The sequence below is a fragment of the Marmota monax genome, unplaced genomic scaffold (genome assembly GCF_021218885.2).
Source record: "Marmota monax isolate L192 unplaced genomic scaffold, Marmota_monax_Labrador192_F-V1.1 WCK01_AAM20220418_F8-fsc00252, whole genome shotgun sequence".
In the NCBI taxonomy this organism is placed as follows: Eukaryota; Metazoa; Chordata; class Mammalia; order Rodentia; family Sciuridae; genus Marmota; species Marmota monax.
In genome coordinates, this window is record NW_026692478.1 from 1,110,241 (window position 1) to 1,131,289 (window position 21,049).

General features: G+C 37.9%; 1 protein-coding gene across 5 annotated transcripts; it reads right to left on the bottom strand.

Annotated features, from left to right (window-relative positions):
* Positions 1 to 1,931: 1,931 nt before the first annotated feature.
* Positions 1,932 to 20,941, bottom strand: Gins4 (GINS complex subunit 4). 5 transcript variants are annotated; one of them, XM_046443117.2, is made up of 8 exons: positions 20,748 to 20,941; positions 19,930 to 20,030; positions 14,487 to 14,573; positions 13,572 to 13,685; positions 9,540 to 9,637; positions 9,279 to 9,367; positions 6,239 to 6,329; positions 1,932 to 6,145 (listed from the first exon to the last, which is right to left on the bottom strand). In XM_046443117.2, the coding sequence occupies exons 2-8, from the start codon at positions 20,023 to 20,025 to the stop codon at positions 6,049 to 6,051; spliced, it is 672 nt and encodes a 223-aa protein (XP_046299073.1). In that variant the 5' UTR covers positions 20,026 to 20,030; positions 20,748 to 20,941; the 3' UTR covers positions 1,932 to 6,048. The 5 variants fall into 5 exon arrangements, with proteins under 5 accessions (XP_046299073.1, XP_046299072.1, XP_046299071.1 ...); XM_046443116.2 differs by having other exon boundaries at positions 19,930 to 20,044; XM_046443115.2 differs by having other exon boundaries at positions 20,744 to 20,941.
* Positions 20,942 to 21,049: the final 108 nt, after the last annotated feature.

The window sequence follows — 21,049 nt, forward strand, 5'->3', positions numbered from 1 at the left end:
TTCCTCTCGCCCTGTAGTGGGGATTGAACTCAGGAGTTCTCTACCACTGAGCTATAACCCCAACCCTTTTTATTTTTTGTTTTGAGACAGGGTCTCACTAAGTTGCCAAGGTTGGCTTCAAATCTGCACTTCTCCTGCCTCAGCCTCCCAAGTAGCTGGGATCACAGGTGTGTGCCATTACACCTACCTGAACAGACAAACTTTTACTGTACTAAGTTCTGAGAAAAACTTATTACATGAAACCTTACATAGAAAATAGTGGATAAGGTAGTTGATAATGTCTTTGGCTGTAATCTTAAAAAGACATAGAGGTGTAATTCATATGGCTGTTTCTTTCCTAAAAGCAAGGAACTAAAATTAATCCAGGATACTAATTTCTGGGTTCAAGTTTGAAACAGAAATAAAACTCAGGGGTCTAAGAGATATGGACTGACAAAACAGTCTTTAGGCTATTTCTTGTTTCATTTGTTCAACGTTGACAAAACTGTGGCTATCAGTCTATCACCTCTGAAGTCACTAAAGAGTTCCGAGCTCACTGAAGAGTAAGTGTTCTGTTGATTGGAGATCGGAAAGCGATAAATGTCATAAAATAGGCAAAAGTGATGACTGAAGGGCAAACCACTTGTCTGATTAAAGAGAGGCTTGCCCATAAAGAGAGCCCTGAGTGGCTGGAACACATGCTGTGCTTGTTAACAAATGATGTTAGATGTGGCACATGCCACTTTTCATTTTCTTAGTTTTTGACCTGTTCTGGAAGTTAGACTGCAGGCACACCATTAGGCTTAGAATGTCTAAATCATCTAGTTCTCTCCAGTATTACTAATATGCAATTCTGAGTATATTAATTCTCCAAAGAATTTTGGTGTGATTTTAATAAAAATAGTAAAACTGTAGGTACAAAAAGGACATTAGAAACTATTGAGGGAAGAGGACAAACAATTAGACTGGGAAGCTGGGGTACAATTGTGAGATAAAGCTGACTTCATGGGAGTGTTATGAGGATTAAGAAGAGTAACTTGTGGGAAACAATTTCCCATTGTCCACTCACAAATGCTCAATGAATATTAATCTCCTTTGTTCCTTCTTTTTCTGTAGGGTAATCATTGAAGCATGTATGTATGTATTTATGATACCGGAAATTGAACCCAGGGGCACCCTACCACTGAACTGCATCCTCTGATAGGGGCTCATTAAGATTCTGAGGTTCGCCTTGAAGTTGCTGACTTGGCCTCCCAAATCTCAGGGACTGCAGGTATTCACCATCCGGCCTGGTTAGTGTGTGTGTGTGTGTTTGTTTCTGTGTGTGTTTGTGTGTCCCACCCAGGGCCTCGGGCATGGAAGGTTAGTACTCTATCACTGAACTACATCCCCAATCCTGTCACTTACTTTTATTTTCATTCCTGTAGAACTTTGTACAACTAGACAGGAGGCAAGACTTATGTAATTGTGTATTGAATTTATTTTGAACGGTTTTCCTTGTCCTAACAAGTTAGGAAAAAATTGTAATAATGTGGTTTGTAGAATATGACCTGCTTAAAGGTGAAAATACTTCCATGTTACGAAAAAAGCCACATCCTCTAAAGTAATGCGAGTAGTAGTATTATTCCCTCAACTAAGTCTTTTTGGAAAACTAGAACTTACTCCATTGAAGCTGTCATAACTCAAAACTTTTGGGATCTTCTTTCCTTTTTGTGGAAAGAAACAGTGCTGGCAAGATGACTAAAAGGACAGACTTTGGAACTCTGGGCTTATTGGTATTTGATCCAACTTCTATTGCTTAGCAGTTTTGTGGCCTTCAGTAAATGAGTTTGTTTTCTCACCTATAAAGTAGGAATATCAATAGTATCTATCTTATGAGAACATAACATATAAGAAATTTAAAATATTTTTAGCATCTAGGGTGGAAATTGTTAATACTCAGAGACACAAAATGAACACATGCCAAAGATTTTATTTAATGAGAGAATCAGCAAAGTGTTAAAACTTTTTCACATGGAGATTTGACCTTATTTTCAAGAGGACAAAACTTGGGGCTGGGATTATGACCTAGTGGTAGAGCATGTGTGAGGCCTTGGTTCAATCCTCAGCACCACATAAAATAAATAAATAAATAAAATAAAGATATAAAAAAATCAAGAAGAAATTAAAAAAAAAAAAGAGGACAAAACTCATTTGTACTGCCATCAATAGGAATCACTGCATAGTGAGCCAGGAAATATGCACATTATTTTAAGTTTGCTATGCCAATTTTTAAATTTTATTTTGAGACATGATCTTGATAAGCTGGCTATACACACACACACACACACATTTTTAAGTTTGTTGGCCTCAAACTTGTGATCCTTCTGCTTCAGCTTCCCATATAGCTGGGATTATTGGCATGCACCACCACACCCAGCTCCTATAAGTCAATTTTTACCTTTTCAGGGTTATAAAATGACCTGTTGGAAGACATGTGTGCATACTCCACAGGGAACAAGCATTCTATTAAAAGGAAATCTGGTGATCTCTTCTGCCCATTCCCAAACCTCAAATTCTCCCATGCAGAGGGTTGTCGAGATTTACAAGTTTATCTACTTAATGCATAAAGTCTGATTCATAGCAAACACTTAATCAACACTAATTATTACTAGTCCTTTCAGAATCTTCAGTATAGTATGTTCCTTTAAATTCTCTCAGCATTTTTTTGGCCTTGTAAGGAATATCCATTTTTTTTTTAAATAGCTGAGTTATCTGAAACCAAATCTATTAAATAAGTACAGAATATTGATTTTGCTTTTATAAGAATGATGTTTTTGATTTGGGGTACAGTGGTAGAGTGCTTACTTAGTGTCTGGGAGGACCTGGGTTTGATTCTCAGAATCTCCAAAAAAACCCAAACCCAATTAAAGAATAAAGCTTTTTTAAAAAAATATTATGTGAGTACTTTCACAGCTGGTTGATCAGATATATTTAAATGCCAATTCTTTAATTCCAAATGTTCAAATAGCTAAGACAAGCTATTTGAAGAACATATTTAGAGTTGATATCTGTGTTTGCTTTGAAATTTACTCTGAAAGCTTTATGGTCAACTTTTAAGTATTGTAAAAGGAAGGTGCATTCAAGGGAGGTGCTAGAGCTGGGTTGACTGCAGAGGCTGCAGCATCAACCCAGTTGATATATTCTGCTGGAACAAACCTGTATAGACCTGCAAGAGTTCTAAAGAAGAGCTATCTTACAAAGGGACAAGCTTATAATAAGGGATATTGTTGTCTGGATACAAGGTGTCCCTGTTAATGCAGGAATGTTTGGCGGTGAAATGATTGAATTGTGAGAGCTGTAACCCAATCAGTTCAACCTACTTTGAATGGACTGACTGGGTGATAACTGTAAGCAGGTGGGGTGTGGCTGGAGGAGGTTGGTCACTGTGGGTGAGGCCTGGAAGACTTCATCTTCCCTGCAGTTCCTCTCTCCCTTCCTTTTCTGCTTCCTGGCAGTCATGAGTGGAGTAGTGCTCTTCCACTAAGCCCTTCTGCCATGATGTTCTGCTTCATGGTGGACACGCCACAATGGTGTTGGCCCACCATAGACTGAACCTTGGAAACCATGAACTGAAATAAATCTTTCCTTCTCTAGATTGTTGTCAGGTATTTCGGTCAGTGATAAAAACCTAACATCAAGTAAGATGTAATTATTTGATGAAAATGTTCTGAAATGCTTTCAGTAGTGAGTTTTTAACAATAAAACAAAATAATAACCATTAAAGTTAAAGTCAACGTCAATTAAACCATATCATTTCCCTTCCTACTTGGTTTTGAAATTCAACTTCCCCTTTATTTACAGATAAACATATCAAGTGAGTTTTCCTTTGATGAAACAACTTAGGAAATGGAACAGTTCACCTTGTGGTTTTAGGAGATAACATCATCTCCCCTGTGCAGCTTGGCATGTGCATGTCAAGAGCTGCCCAAGAAGGTGCGAAGTCCTGCCACTCAATGTAGTCCCTGGACCTGAAACAACTACACAACTTGGGAGCTCCCTAGAAATGTGGAATCTTGGAATCCATTCCAGATCTTCCAAATCAGAATACATGTTTTTTTTTTTTTTTTAATGCTAGCGATTGAACCTAGGGCCTCTATCACTGGTCCACATCCCTCTCACCACCACCTGAATCTGCATCTTAACATGATCTCCTAGTGATTGATATACACATTAAGACTTTATTGGGCTGGGGTTGTGGCTTGGTGGTAGAGCACTTGCCTAGCACATGTGAGGCACTGGATTCAATCCTCAGTACCACATTAAAAAATAAATAAAATAAAGGTATTGTGTCCATCTACAAGTATCTATCTATCTATCGATCAAGAGACTGACTTTATTTGTTGAGTACTGGGGGATTAAACTAAAGGGGACTTTTACCACGGAGCTGGATTCCTAGTGCCACTTATTTTTGAGACTGTGTTTTGCCAAGTTGCTGAGGCTGGCCTAAAACTTGTGATTCTCCTGTCTTAGCCACCATTTTGCTGGGATTACAGACATTCACCACCAGCTGGGTACATTAAGCCTTTATAACTGTTCTAGATTATAGCCCAGGTTCCTCTCCTGCCTGCTTAATGCTACCATGGGGAGCTTGAGGAGGAGGAAAGACTTGGGTTGATCTCAGTCTTAACACTAAATATCTGCTTTGTTTCCCACCACTTAATACCAGCCCTGCTTACTTACTGCTGTGTGGACCAAATGGGATCCAACAAAGTCCTACATGACCTGGGTCCAGCCTGTATGAGCCTACATGCTGTTTCTTCATTGGGATTCTCCTACATCACCAATCTGGTCACCTTCTGGTGAGTTACTCTATTTTAATTTTCTGCAAGGCATTTATGACATGATTTGAGCAGGGACAAAGTCAGACATATTCAGGATTGTAACCCTAGTGCCTTGATCTGTGTCTGACACACTGCATGCTCAATGTATTTAATGAATAGTTGGAGAATAAAAACACTCTGGAAAACATAAAGCACTAGAAGAATATCAAATGCTTTTATCCACATAAAAGCTTCCTTGCTATTACCTATTGATTTCTCTTGGAAATAAGAGCAATATTCTACTGATTATTCCTCAGCCTATATTATGTAAGTGAAAACCTGCTGACTTCATTAAGCAAGAAAGACTGGAATGCAGATTGCTTTTTATTATGTTTCAAGGTCGTAATTCATTTGTTGTCTGTATCTCCTGCCTTTAGGTATCACTGTGAGACTCTTCATTGACATTAGGTCCATTTTATTCATTTCCATGGAGAAAGGGAAGAACGTAAAGGAGAAAAAAGATACTGCTAAAGTCACATTATGGGACAGCTGATGCTGCTCTGCTCAGACACTTTGCCAAGAATGGCCAGATGGCTGAAGGCTGGCCTGGCAGAGCTGCCTGAGGCTCAGGAAGGGCTGCAGGTCAACAGCCAGATCACACTGCATGAAACCACTAGCTGAGAACTGGTCCGAGGTTCCTTCTGCCATGAACCTCAAATGTAATAATGGCTTATTGGTTTAGTTGTGATTTTCAGTTAAGCATGACAGAAATTGGTTTTAAGTTCAATACTGGAGGTTCCAAAGGTTAGTTCACATAATCCAATGACATATTATAGTAGACCACAGCTGTTTTCTTTAATCTATTTAGTTCTCTTACCAGAAAGGTTTAACAAACTCTCCTACTGTCATCAGATTAGGGCTAAACACATCCCTCTGATCATAGGTAGTGATACCTTTTTATGAATACGCTATGAACAACAACTGCAAAAAAGCCACAAAGAAAAAAGTGCACAAAGCGACAGCATATTTACTTGCCTAGTTTGCAGAATAAACAGAGCAATGGCCCCATCTGCTGATACTGTCTAAAATGGCAGGAAATGAGGATGACGTTACAGCAATATTAAGACTCCTGCCTTGACTTCATTTCAATGCCAAAGTGATTCACAGCATTGCTGAGAAAAGTCTATTTGGAGAACTATTTTGATATTGTTCTTAGGCACAAAGTGATGAGAGGTTTCTAATATTTCCTATGATTCCATGCTTATTTTTAAATGAGTTGTACTGCTCCAGAAGCAACGAGAGGTGCAATGGTTTTATATCGGATCAAGTGTTGTGAGCCCTCTTCCAAGTCAATCACATAGTCTCTGAAAAAGGAGGGAAAAAATTTTAGCTGCAGAGATTAAGCTGGTTCTCCATTGCGAGGAGTACTTCCACTGAGAAAGACACATATCACTCACCTCTGCTCATCTGTTTCTGGTTCTACCAGTATGTTTTCTTGTCGTTCTTTCACTCTCAGAAACACATATGAATCTAGATCTGGTTTTGGAACTGCCGGAAAAACAATAATGCAATCAGAAAATGTGTAGCTAACAAGGTTGATTTGGGAAGTCACTGGGGTTAATGGTACCGAACACCCAGGGATCCCTGATGAAAAGCACTGTCGGAGGGTGACACAAGGAGAGATCTGGCTCCTTATAGCCAACACTCATTCAGTAACTAAGTATCTACAATGTGTAGGGAATTATTCTAGGTAGTGGCTCCCCTAATCCAAAAAGGATGTATTCCAAGGCCCTCAATGGGTGCCTGCAACTGTGAACAGTACCAAATTATATATTTCTTACTATACATATCTATAATATGTATAGAAATAAAGTATAATAAAGTTTAATTTATAAATTGGACACAGTAAGAGATTAACAATAATACAAGAACAATTATATTGTAATGAAAGTTATGTGAATGTGGTCTCTCTCCTTTAAAATATATATATTTTTTCTCTTTGGGGGGGTACTAGGGATTAAACCCTGGTTTTATCACTGAGCTATATCCCCTGCCCATTTAGTTTATTTTGAGACAGGGTCTTGCTAAGTTGCCTACATTGGCCTCAAACTCACAATCCTTCTGCCTCAGTCTCACAAGTGACTAGGATTACAGGGAAGTCTCACCATACCCAGCTTCAAAATTTTATTCTACTGTATCTACCTTTATTGTTGTAAGGTTGTGAGATGATATAATGCCTAGGTGATAACATAAAGTGAGGGGAATGACTTAGGCATTGTGAGGCAGTGTTAGGTTGCTAGGTAAGGATTATTTGAACACAAGAGGTGTGTGACAGTTGATTTGATAAGTGAGATTTCATCATGCTAGTCAAAAAGGCACATAATTTAAAACTTAGGACTTATTTATTTCTAGATTTTTCCATTATTATTAATGGATTGTGGGATGTAACAAAAGCTAAGGAAGGAATATACATGAAGTTTTAGGAGGGAGTGTTTAAAGGAGAGATTAAAAAGCTTGGGTCATATGGTGACAGTCTTGAATGTTAGACTAAGGAAGTTAGGTCTTCTAAGTGGTCTTTCATTGATCAGTTACAGGTTAAGAAACTGCTGCCCTCCTGCTATCACTAGCCAACATTTCCAATAAGTGTCCTAGCTGGGCTGATCCACTTTAGTTACTCATCTCCTAGAGTTCCATTTGTACCTAGAAGACTCAATCAACTGCAGGGTCCAGAGAAGCTAAGGATACTTTCCCACTCTAAGAGTCCTGCTTAGGTTTTGTACTACCCTTGGCTCCCTTATCTACAGGAAAACTAGCTCCAAAGTTCTAAGGAGGGTCCCTTGGGCTGCTTAAGAACTCTGGGCCTATTAAAGAAACTCCAACTTATCAGAGTAAATCTGGCTCCACTGGGGAGTTTCTGATTTTAGAAACACAGCTTGGGTTTCAAAAAGTCTACCCTTACCCTGTACTTGGGGCCCAGATGTTCCAGAGGCTTTAGGAAGACTAATTAAGGAAGACCCTGATTTTATCAGGGGAGGCTAGTTCTGCCATGCAGCTTCGATTCCAAGAGTCTGGTTTTTGTCCTTGAAAGTGATCCAACATAAGCAATGTGTATCTTAGGAAGCGTTCACCAGTGTGAAGTAGAAGTGCTGGGGACAATGGCTAGATTCAGTTCCAGGAATTCATATGCATGCCCATCAGCAGTTTCTCAGCTGATGTGATCAACTGGATAAGATAGCACCAGGAAATGATTGGGGATATTGCCTTGGTCCACTCCTGTTCCTTCAAGGTGTAGATAACCGTGACTGACCAAGGAGGGAACTGGAAATGCATGGGGCTTTTTGTTTCCCTTGGGCAGGCTTGCAAAATGACCAATCCAGAATTCAACAAATCTGGTATGGATTTGGCTTGTTCCTGGTGTTATGGACTAAATTGTGTTCTCCCATATTTGTACTTCAGAATAAGATATGTCTGGAAATAAGGCTTTTAAGGAAGTAATTAAATTTAAACAAGGCCATTAGGGTAGGTCCTAATCCAGTCTAAGTGGCATCTTTACATAAAGAGATTAGGACACAGAAAATGATATTAGTGACCCTAATTTTTTCAGTGCTGAGGACTGAATTCAGGGCCTTCACTCCACTGAGCTACACCCCAGACCCATATTAACAACTTTACAAATGAGGCCTGAGGGAGGACTGGACTGGTAGTGTAGCTCAGAGTATAGACCTTGCCTAGCATGTGTGAGTGCTTTTTTTTTTTTTAAAAAAAAAAAAAAAAAAAAAAAAGGAGATTATTTTATTTGCCCCTTCCCTTCTAACATGTGAGGAAACATAGAAAGCACCACCATGAGGGATAGGTTCTCACCAGACACTGATTCTGCTGGTGCTTTGATTTTGGACTTCCCAGCCTCCAGAACTATGTGGCTCGGACTAAGATCCTATTCTACTGCCACAGAGATTCCTGTGCAGGATCCAGGCCAGGTCAGGGAAGAGATGGATTTCCAAGGCCTAGCCACACTTGTGGCCATAGTACACCAAGCTTAGCTTGTGAACAAGGTGGATTCCAATCTCCGGGAGAACTTTTTTATTGGATCTGGAAATTTTGCTTGACAAGATCCTGCTCAGATACAGCAGATTAGGAAAGACTAAGGAATTTAGATTTCACCTGTAAGCCAGAGGTGCCTAACTGCTTCATCCAAGGTTAAGTGTGCCTAACTCTCCTTCCTCAGCTCAGCAGACTTCAGGGGGCAGTGTGAGGGCTTGGGCCAGAGATTTGGCCAAGCCACCTTTCCCCTGGCTGTTTTCCTTTTCCTGTTTTTTTTTTTTTTTTTTGGTTTTGTTTTTTAAACCAGAACCCTTCTTTTCTTTACTGCTTATCTACATACTTATTTTCTCAAATTTGTGAGAGTGAAGTTGAAGATTCTACTCTCAGGCACCTGGAGGTTATTTAGGATGTATACTATGGCACCTTGACCTTGGTGAAAGACAGGGTTTTGCTTACCTGCCCTTAAGAGGTCCACCTTCTGTAGGTTGGGAGGCATGTGCTTTAAGGCAACATTTTTAAGATAGGCCTCTGTGTGAGCCATGTACCTGAAATACACAAATTCAAATTGCTGTGGCACACATGATTGGTAGGAGTCACCCTGGTTGTCAGACAGATAGCAATGGATGAGGCTCTGGCTCTGGCTCTGTGGGGATAACCACCAAAACTTGTGCCTACAAGCTGAAGACAAAGGCAGTTTCATGCTTCCTGCTCACTCACTCTTTGGCAAAGGCAAACTCCTCTGGAGAAAGGCTGGAAGACTCTCCCTCAGGTCGCATTTTCTCCTTCTCAAGGATGTGAGGAAAAAACTTCTCTATCTGTGAGGATAAACAAAAACCATGAAAACATCTGTTAGGATTCAAATGTCAAATATATCTGCTTGCTGAAAGAAGTTGGAGATAGAATCTGATAAGGGGCTGAGGATGTAGCTCAGTGGTAGAGAGCTTGCCTGGCATGTACCAGGTCCTAGTTCAAACCCCAACACTCATAAACAAAAGGAAAAACTTTACAAAATGGCAAGTTTTCATGGTTAAAACTCCTTTTTGTTGTTGTTGTTTTATTATTCATTCTAGTCAGTGAACATCATTGTGGTTTTAATTTACATTCTTTAATGGCTAATGATGCTGAGCACCTTTTCACATAATCATTTGCCATTTAATGTTTTGCTTGATGAAATATATGCTCAAATAATTTGCCATTTTTTCACTGCATGGTTGCTTCCTTGATATTTTAGAGTTCTTTGTATGTTCTGGATACATTGTCACTTCTATGATTTGCAAATATTTTCTTCCAGTCTATAGCTTATTTTTTCTTTATCTTATTGGTTTCTTTTGCAGAATAAATGTTTTAAATTTGGATGAAATCTAAATTATCTTTTTTTTTTTTTTTTGAGATGTTCCTTTGGTGTCATATCTAAAAATTCTTTGCCAACCCCAAGGTAATATAGATTTTCCACCATGCTTTCTTCTTAAAGATTTCTACTTTTAGCAGGGCATGGTGGCACAAGCCTGTAATCCCAGCGGCTCAGGAGGCTAAGGCAGTAAGTTCACAAGTTCAAAGCCAGCCTCAGCAATGGTGAGGTGCTAGCAACTCAGTGAGACCCTGTCTCTAAATAAAATACAAAACAGGGCTAGGGATGTGGCTCAGTGGTTTCGTGCTCTTGAGTTCAATTCCCAGTAACCCCCCCCAAAATTTATACTTTTACATATATATATATATATATATATATATATATATATATATATATATATTTTTTTTTTTTTTTTTTTTTTTTAATTTCAAGACAACTTTTACATAAGGTATGAAAGCTGACTTTTTGCATGTGGACATCCAATTATTCCAACACCATTTGTTTAGAAATGTAAATTACTGAATTTCTTTTACATTTTTATCAAAAAATCAATTGATTATTCATATACTTATTGGCTCTACTCCATCCACTGATCTGTTGTTCCATAGGTTCACCAATACAGACTGTCACAATTACTGTGGCTTTATCATATGTCTTAAAACCAAGTACTACGCTTCCTTTATTTTTTCATGGTTTTGGCTATTGGTTTGGGGATAACTGATATATTTTCTAATAAGACTTATGCTCTGGATTTTAAGGGGAGGTTTCCAAAAATTTGAGGAAAGATAAAGGCTCTAAAAAAGAAGACAGTTAAAGAGAAATGGGAAGCTTTCATAAAAGAAAACCTGAAAATACAATTGTAAATGATGTCAAAGAAGAAAAGGTATGACTTAACATTTTAATATAACTGCACAGAGTGTTCTATGAGCTGAAATACAAACACTGTAAGATGTATACAGAATACACAAGTAGACATAACAACATTTAATTATAAGACTAAAACCAGAAATGAAGTAAGGCTTGAAAAAAAAAATGCTAAGAAAAACAAACAAACATCTTACAACCAAACAAACCAAAAAGCTAAAAGCTACAAAATGGTGTATATCCAAGAACTGGAAAAGGACTGGCCTGTGGTTTGTGCTGTTATTTTTGTCAAAGGAAATGTTCTTTGGAAGTAGGAAATTGACAGTGGTAAGCAGGAAATAAAGGCCAAGAGAAAGTAGCACTTAACTGTTTTTAAAGGACAGTAAAAGTCTTTTGGCTTAGACCAATTGTGTTCTGGGATAAATTAACAAATTAACATATGTATGGAGTTCATGCTTATAAAACCTTTTCTGTCATATGTAAATTTCTACCACATCACTTAATGTACTAAAATATGTGTAGTTTCATGATCTTAGAAGAATCACTAAAATCAAAAGGCGCTGTAAAAGATTGGAGATAGGAAAATTTCCTGATTTTTCAAAAATGGAAAGGTGCTGCATCTTCACATATGAACTAATATAGTGCCATTGATAAATGGCACTATATTAAGATGGATAATTTTAGAGAGACTTATTTGTCTTTGTCACAGTGGAGATTGAACCTAGGGCCTCACACATGCTTACCACTGAGGTACATCACTAGCCTGAGAATGGATGATTTTAAAAGGCTTATGAAATCAAAAAGATGTAGTTAACATGAAGATGATTTACCTGACTAAAATAGGGAGAAAAAGGGGTAAGTGGACTAGTTGGGAGTGGGAGGCACATCTGCCTCCCTGTCCATCTACCTCCCTATCTATGCATTCCTGCCTATCTATCTATCTATATAGTACTAGGGATTGAACCCAGGAGATTTCTATCACTAAGCTAACATCCCCATTCCTTTCTATTTTTTGAGACAGGATCTACATTACTGAGATTGGCCTCAAATTTGATCCTTTTGCCTCAGCTCTCAAGATGCTGGGATTACAGGTGTGAGCCACCATGCCTGGTAACATATATACTTTTAAAATTATCTACTAATGTCTTTGTGATACCCTTATACACAAATTACGAACCTGGGGTTGGAGTGATAGTATAAATTGGGAGGTTCACAAATGGTTGAATACAGAATATTGATTCCAGGCTGGGAATATAGCTCAGTTAGTAGAGTGCTTGCCTCACATGCACAAGGCCCCAGCGGGGTTCAATCCCCAGTACCACACACGCACACAAAAAAGAAAAAAAAAATTGGTTCAATGGATAGATGTCAATATATGTATGGAGTTTACAAAACAGAGAGTTTTGTAAAATCTCTGGTGAAATACTCTTACATTGGCTCAGTCTTATTAATGAATGATATTTTTTATGAATATACATAAAAATTGCTGATGACATAAAGTGTTAAGAGATGGCTAATATATTAGGTGATAAGGTCAGAATCCAGAGACTAGGGAAACTGCCTGTATGATTAAGGTAAATTTTAAGAAGAATAAGTATCAAAATCTTACATTTGAGAGTCAAAACCCAAGCCATATAAAGACAGGATGGTGACTAAGGGGTGATTATAACTTAAACATTTTTGAAGGGGTTAAATAAGTGTGGAATGAGCTTTGCATGATGTCTCTGTCAAATGTGCTAATGTGACAGTGGGTGGTGGTACTACAATAAGTTCAATGTCCAGAGTAACAGAAGTGATCATCCTATTTAACAAAAGTGGCCAAATTTCAACTGGGATATTTTATTTAGTTCCATGTAGTATAATTTGAGAAATATGAACCTTTTTAGAGAAGAGACCAGGAGAGTAAATGGATTCAAATGGTTGAACTGGTTAACCAAGATAAGACTTGGATGAGATTTGTGGGCTGTCTTCAGATATCTGAAACACTCACATGTATTGTGAGTATGTAGAAAAGAGAATGTATTGATTTCTAATAACTAGACAAATGGAAACAAGAAGAAATCTCAAGAAAGTAAGAATTTCCAAGGGCTAAAAAATACATCATACAAAATAATATTCATAATTTCATTTTTATAAGTTAGATGACTATAGAGCTATAGTAGAATGCCAAGCTTTCATGGTCCATTTGACAGATGTAAAAAAATTTTAAAACTAGTTTTCTCTAGGTAGTATTTCCTATTCAAACAATGAGAACCACTCTATCATTATTACTCCCTCATTGTAACTCCATGGGGCATCATCCACATATCAATAAACAGACTAGAAAATATATATAGTGTCCCTGGGTTGTACATCCAATGTTTCAGCTATATTTCCCAGAACAATCTCTTGCCTTCCTTATTCTTTGGCTACTTTGATGTTGGGCTCTTAATAGCATCTTCAGGCTCTGGACACTCTCAGGCCCTGTCCTAATTTTCCCTGGGGCCTTTATTATAAACTTTATTGCCTTAATGCCTACAGGTATCTCTATGTCAAACCTTCATGAGTCGACACCGCAAGTAGCTGCTGAGGACATAGCGGATCCTCTCCATCTCCATTCGATGGATACTGACCTTCAGATCCCCCTTTTTGGCTCTCTTGAGATTTTCTTCCTGTTAAAGGAAGAACTAAAGTTTATTTAAAACATAATGTTCAAAGACTAAAAACCATCAACACCGGCAAAGTTGAGGACCCAAAGACAAAGGAAAACAAAAAACTCTTATACATGAGTTCTTATTTTCAAGTTTTTTGAGGGGTGATAGAAATTGAACTCAAGGCCTCATGCATAATCTTTTAATTATACAAATAATATATGACTACAGTCTTGATATATATAGTTTAATCAATACTTAATTACTTTTAGAAAGTAACCATTTGAATAGAATCTGAATATGGCCAGCCACAAAGGCTCTGAACTCCAATATAATCACAAAGGAAATTTTACAGCACATAGAAGGAATGCCTAAAAGCTTTATAAAGCAGTATAAATATCAGTTGAGAAACTGTAGAATAATCACATTTTAAAACTACTCTGAAGTTGATAATACTTAAACCCAGATCACCTAAGCCAAGCAGCATAAACTCAAAATGGTTGTAGAGGTCAGGCAGGTAAGGGAAATGAGCAAGGAGGGTAGTCAGGGATTGTGGAAAACAGAAGAGCCTGATGGAAGTGGGTAACAGCCCGCTCTGGTCAACTCTTCTCATGTGGAAATGTGGGATCAGCAATGACAGGTCTTTAGACCTTTCATAGGATGCTGACAGGAACTTTCATGTTTTGTAAATATAAGTAACCAACTCTAATATAGCCAACAGAACAGGTTTTTTTTTTTTTTTTTTTTTTTAAATCAGACTACAATCTCTCACTACGTTTTAATTTTCTCATCCTTTGTAACCCAGAGACAAGCAATTCTTACCATGTGATCTAGTTGTTCTATGACACATTCTACAATTTCAGACTTGCTTTCTAGCAGTTCAGGGGCAAACTTTTCATTCATCCAAGCCTAAAAAACAATGTAGATAAATGTGAGGGTCATTTACAATGGAGAAAAATAATCCAGTGGGTCAGATCATAGATCATGAAAATCACAGATGTCACAAACAAAGAAAGCTATTTGCATATTAGTTGGAAATATTAGAAATGCTCTGAAGACAAAGTATGTTAAAGGATGGCTCTTTTATGTTTTCTTTCAGTGGGAAGGCTGTGCTTACAACCTTTTATTAAAATAACAAAAAAATCAGTTCACTTCAGTTGTCAGTATAAGTTTTGATGAGAGTAACGCCACCTGGTGTTCCAGCAGTACTGTCATCAAGTAACATTAACACATTGCTACTTCTCCCACCAGGGGGCACTGACTGTCACCTATTTTAAGAGACAAGTAACCTTATGTGAATCTACACCTCTTCATTCCTAAAGCTCTGTGCACTTTACAAATACTTTTCACTCATCATTATAATATCTGAGAGGAAGTGGATATAATACTAATAGCTCCAAAGTAGAAAGGATCACAATAGAAATGGATAACTCATTTATTAAGGTTTTAAAGCATGAGGATAAGTGTTTAATTTATGACTCAGAACCAGCTGCTTGGTACATTTTGCAGATTACCAAGGCTTGGAGAACTGAAATATACATAAGTGACCAAGGAAAGCTATACTTATCTTTCAATTACAGGAAATTGAGTTTTAGCATAGCTCAGAATTACATGTCAACCAGACTCAACCTATTTTTTCTGATGTCCTTGAGTCTCTGCTTCCCCAATTACCATCATTACAACACATTATTAAATGCTGGGTATTGCTACAGTAATAAATTTTTTTCAAGTGCTTGAGCTTCTGTAAGTTTTGTAGCTATATAATTTTGTGTGTGTGTGTGTGTGTGTACACGCACATGCGCTGAGGATTGAACACAGGACCTTGTGCATGTGAAGCAAATATATTAACACTGCACTACTGGTACCCCCTCAGAAAAGAAATATTTAACACAAAGAAAAATGATATCAACATTTGTGTGTATATAACTTTATTAAAGAATAGTGTCATTATTTTAAAAGTCATTGTGTGTGATGATTATTTCCTTAAAGATGATCATTAGCTGACATTTAGCACTTAATTTTTTTTATAGTTTCACTACATTTGTTTGCATCAATACATGTTCTTCCCAGCCTTTTAATAAAAGCACATTGGAAGAAAGTGATAATCGCTGGGGTAAAATAAAGTGAATTTGGGGAGATCTTTCAGTTATATTGTGAAATTATGATAATATCATCATTAGAGAAATTTTTCTATTAGTATAAAATTTTTAAATAAAATCTTTCCAAAGTTTATAGTGAAAAACTTGTGTTTGAATTCATGGTCTTTTAAAAAATAATCAGGTTCTATGTTTACAGTGGCTATATCTGGTTCCTACTCTGCCCCTGCTGCCAATTTTTTTTTTTTTTTTTTCTGGTGATGAGAATCAAAACCCAGGGCCTCGTACATGCTAGGCAAGTGCTCTACTACTGAGGTACACACACACAACCCTGAGCAGAATTTTTAACAGCCTGTTTATCATCATTATGGTTGAACTGTGTCCCCCTCCAAAAATCATATGTTGTCTGGAGTATAGCTCTATGGTAGAGGTCTGGCCTAGCATGCATGACACCCTGGGTTGGATCCCCAGAACTGCAAATCAAACAAAATCATCAGAAATGAAAATCCATATGTTGAATTTCTAACTCCTAATACCTTAGAATATGACTGTGTTTGGAGACAGGATCTTTTAAAAAAGTAATTAAATTAAAATGATGTCCTTAGGATGGGCTCTAATCCAGTTAGACTGGTATCCTTGTAAGAATAGAAAATTTGTGATATAAGAAAAACTTTTGTAAAGCAACAAGGTAGACCACTTTAAAAAAAGTTTACCAGTGAATTTAAGTTCAAATATTTTTTGGTATTTATGTATGTTATGAATTTAGCAAATAGCAACAACAAGCCTGTTTCAATTTTTGTGCTTTTTAAATTTAAATGGATAAAATAAAAAAATATAAATATTTATGCAACAAACTTTTATGTATATATTGCATGATGTTTATAATGGAATAAACATATAGCTCTTCAAAAAAAAAAAAAAAAAGAACAGAAAATTTTATCACAGACACACACAAAAGGGAGACATGAGAGTAACCTACAAGACTATGTGAAGACATGAGAGTCATCTTCAAGCCTAGCAGAAAGGCCTCAGAAGAAACCAACCATCCTGGTATCTTAATCTTAGCATTCAGAGTTGAGAAGATAGAGTTCTGTTGGTTAAGCCATCCAACCTCTGTTATGTAGTCCTAGCAAACTCATACAATCATTAAAAGGAGAAACACTGCACTGTAGGCAACACCTTTTAAACCACTGTTTACAGGCATTCATCAGTATGCCATATATGTTGCTAGAGCTATGTTCATCAGTGGCCCCATCAGATTGTTCTTTTAGACTGTGCTACACAGCACAAGTGCTTCTATTTGCTACAGTAGCAGCAGCAGTTCAGGTTGTGGATCACCTCCTTGGCAGCACTTGGGGCACTGCAAGAGAACATCAAGCAAAAAGATACAACTCATATGCACTGCCAAGTTGTAGCTGTGCTGTCAGATCCTGCTATCCTCAGGCTGCTTTCCAAGGAGTCCCTAAGGACACCAAAAAGAGCATGCAGCCTAGGGCTCTGGCTGTCCAAGGGTGGAAGGATCAATACTGTGAGGTACTTGTAGCATATTACTGTACAAATGGCATTACCCAAGATAACAAGCTTTGCCTTAAACAATAGTTTTGTGAGCATGTGAACTCTAAACAAATGGTTTCTTCTGCAACTGGTATTTTCCTCCTCCCTCCCTTTTTTTCCCAGTGCTGGAGGTAGAACCCTGGACATCATGCACACCAGACAAGTGCTCTACAACTAGGGTATACTCCAGCCCATGCAACTTGTATTTTATTGTTCTAAGTTATTTTCCTGAGAGTTATCCATACTATTGCAGAAGCTCTTTTTTTTTTTTAAGGTTTCCCAGATGATGAACTATTTATTTACTTATTTATTTATTGTGATCCTGGGGACTGAACTCAAGGCCTCACACATGCCAGGAAGTGCTAAACCACTGAGCTATACCCCCAGTCCTGCAGAAGGTCTTTTACTCTTTTTCATTATTGTTTACTTTTTTCCCAATGTGCAATTTTTTACCAGTTGTTTTGTTGATGAATATCTGGGCTATTTTCATTTTTAACCATTGTAAACAATACTATGAACATACTGTGCACATCTCCTAGTGTACATGTGGAAGCTTTTTCTAGGTACATACCTGGAAGAGTTATTGGGCCACAAGGAATTTGCATCTTCAACTTTACTAGACAATAACAAATTATTTTCCAAAGAGATTGTACCAGTTTGCACCTCCACTGAAGTACATAGGTTGCAAATTATTCTAAATTCTTGCCAGAGTTTACCAAAAAGAGCATGCAGCCTAGGGCTCTGGCTGTCCAAGGGTGGAAGGATCAACACTGTGAGGTACTTGTAGCATATTACTGTACAAATGGCATTACCAAAGATAACAAGCTTTGCCTTAAACAATAGTTTTGTGAGCATGTGAACTCTAACAAATGGTTGTACCTTTTTTCATTTCTGCCAATCTGACTGGTATGAAATGATCTCTGATTGTGATTTTAATTTTCATTTTTTTAAATATTTTTTTTAGTTGAGATGGACACAATATCTTTATTTTTATTTGTTTATTTTTATGTGGTGCTGACGATTGAACCCAAGGCCTCATGCGTACAAGGCAAGTGCTCTACCACTGAGCTACAAACCCAGCCCCATAATTTCCATTTTTCTGATTACTAAAAAGCTTGAACAATTTTTTTCATATGCTTATTGGCCATTCTGATTTCTTATTCTGAATGAAAACCCCTGAAATAATGTGCAAAATTCTGCACAGGCACATATCTATGTGCATATATATATTTTCATATTTTATAAATATACATATTATTTTTACTGGTCTCTCAAAATGTTCTGTGACATAAAAACAGACTAAGGGGCTAGGAATATAGTTCAGTTGTTAGAATGCTTGCCTTGCATGCACAAGGACCTGGGTTTAATCCCCAGCACCACAAAACAAAACAAACAAAACAAAACAAAAAACAGAAAACCCAGATTTTTAAGAATCCCTGCAAATGGCCAAGGATGTAGGTTAGTGGTAGAGCCCTGGCCTAACATGTGTAAAGTCCTGGATTTAATCCCCAGAGTCATACATACAGCTTGTCACTCATGATACGGCAGGAAAGAATGAAGAATACTAAATTTTTAAACATGAGAGAGTTCTGGAAAGACAGTTAAAGAGAGAGGGCAAGAGTAAGGCAGAAAGTGCAGTGAATACACAACACAGGTTGGGACCACTGGTGTAGCTCACTGGTTGAGTATGTGCTTAGCATGTATAAGGCCCAGAGTTCAATCCCTACCATGTTTTCGAGTCAGAGAGATCTGAGTTCTTGTCTTAGCTGTGGTCTTACTGTGTGACCTTGCTTAAAGTACTTCACATCTCTAAGCTTTAGTTTCCACATCTGTAAAATGGAGATAATAATACTTGCCACAAAGGGTAAGGAATACAGTTACTAAGAGCTACAATTCAGTGAGGGTTTTTTATGTATCAGACAATATGTAAACAGTTAATCATTACAATGACTCTATGAAGTAGTTACTATTATCATCTCTATGAGACAAGCTATATAACTTGCTTAAGGGCACATAATAGACTAACAGCATGAAGGGATTTAACTCCTAACTACCAGAACTCCTAAACTACCAGAGGCTCATGAGAAAATCTTTGTAAAGAACTTAATACAGTTACTAGCACACAGAAAATACTCAATAAATCATTAACATTTAATTAGAAAGAAATAACTCAAATTATTTTAAAGAGTTGAACTACAGAGTATGACTCAAGAAAATATATGGGAGGAAAAGAAAGAATATGACCATTTTTTTTCCTTGAAGAAGGTATTTCAGCATTTTCTGGCTAACTCAGTCATTCTTCAGGGAAAGGAGAGGTATTTCAAGTGACTTAGGTGCAGAATTTAAAAGTCTAAAGTACACTTCTGCAGTCCCTGTAAATACTAAGTAGATCTTTGTTGTGTGAAATGTTCTATGAAACATACCCAAAGATGTCCCCTAATAACCTCCCTTGAATATCCCTTGATATTATGAGATTTCTAACAGAGGATGTCCTCTACTTTCTATTTTTGTGTAAGAATTCCATTTCCTCATATTTCTAATCAGTGACACTTGGACAGTTGATCTAATTTTAAAACCTAAAATTGGAACAAAGAGATTCTGTTTGAAATGCTTACCTGCTCCAGCCTTTCAATGAGCTCTGCAGGAGTTAGGACCACCTCTTCACTACCCCCATCAGAGTCTTGTTCTGTTAGATCCAGTTCCTCTGCCATCCTCTCTGAAACAAGAAATCTAGTAACACCAAAAAAATAATACATTAAAATAACACTAAAACAATAACACTAAAAGAACCAATGGAAAGGTGTTTTCCATTTGCAAGAATAGGCTACTAGGTATCTGAAGATGAGAACAATTTATGGGATTTGTAGGAGCCCACTGGAGGTGGCTAGGGATCTCACACTGACTTTTTAATATCTTGCCTCTTTCTTCAAATCTTAGGTATCAGTTTCTCAAAGAGGTCTCCCTTAAAACTGCTTCCACTATGTATACCTTGAATTAAACACCTTTCACACTAAATGATAATTATTCTTTGGTCTTCCCTTTAGTGGTCCTTTGCCTCCGAGGTTGTATTCATTTTAGTTCAAGTAGGAATCCGCATCTGTCCAGTGCCTGGCACTTCCAAGCACTGGGTATACAATCACCTGTACAGCCTGTGCAATCAGCACAGTGCTTGACTCGCAGCCCGCACTTAAACATGTTGGAGAATCAATGCCTAAGCTTTAGTTTCCACATCTGTAAAATTTCCCAGAGGCACAAGGTGCAGCGACATGAGACTAGTCGGTGACCCCTTAAGAGAGAGGATGGTGAAGCGGAGATAACTCCCCGGCGCCCCAAGGAAACTGAGAACATATTCCTTCCTCACTTTTCTCGGTGTCACCAGTACAGGCCATCCCCTCCCCCAACACATACACAGAGGTCCCACTCGCATACCCACTCGGGGACTCAGGAAGCAGAGACACTCCAGAGAAGCAGGAGGTCGGAATGCGAAGATCGTGGGGAAGCAGCTGGGGGTCTCCCAAGTAGCACCCGGAAACCTAAAGGCAGTAGAACGAATCCTTTGAGGCCTTCGCGGGACGTACCCAAGAAGCTTCTCAGCTCCCGCGCCACCTTGAGAAACTTTCCGCCCAGACAAAACGTCAGCACGCACGGGCGGCGCTAACCAATCATGGCGAAAAGAAAAGAGACAGGCATTCCATGTCCCCGCCCACAGGAGGGCGGGGCGAGGATTCGTTCAAA

What these genes read in the sequence shown, in the direction of transcription:
- Gins4 (XM_046443117.2), bottom strand. Translation starts at nt 20,025, where the DNA reads ATGGCAGAGGAACTGGATCTAACAGAACAAGACTCTGATGGGGGTAGT. An exon ending in TCATTGAAAGGCTGGAGCAG is followed by an intron (nt 14,574 to 19,929) that starts GTAAGCATTTCA and finishes ATTGTTTTTTAG; the next exon opens with GCTTGGATGAATGAAAAGTT. An exon ending in GAGTTTGCCTTTGCCAAAGA is followed by an intron (nt 9,368 to 9,539) that starts GTGAGTGAGCAG and finishes TGTGTATTTCAG; the next exon opens with GTACATGGCTCACACAGAGG.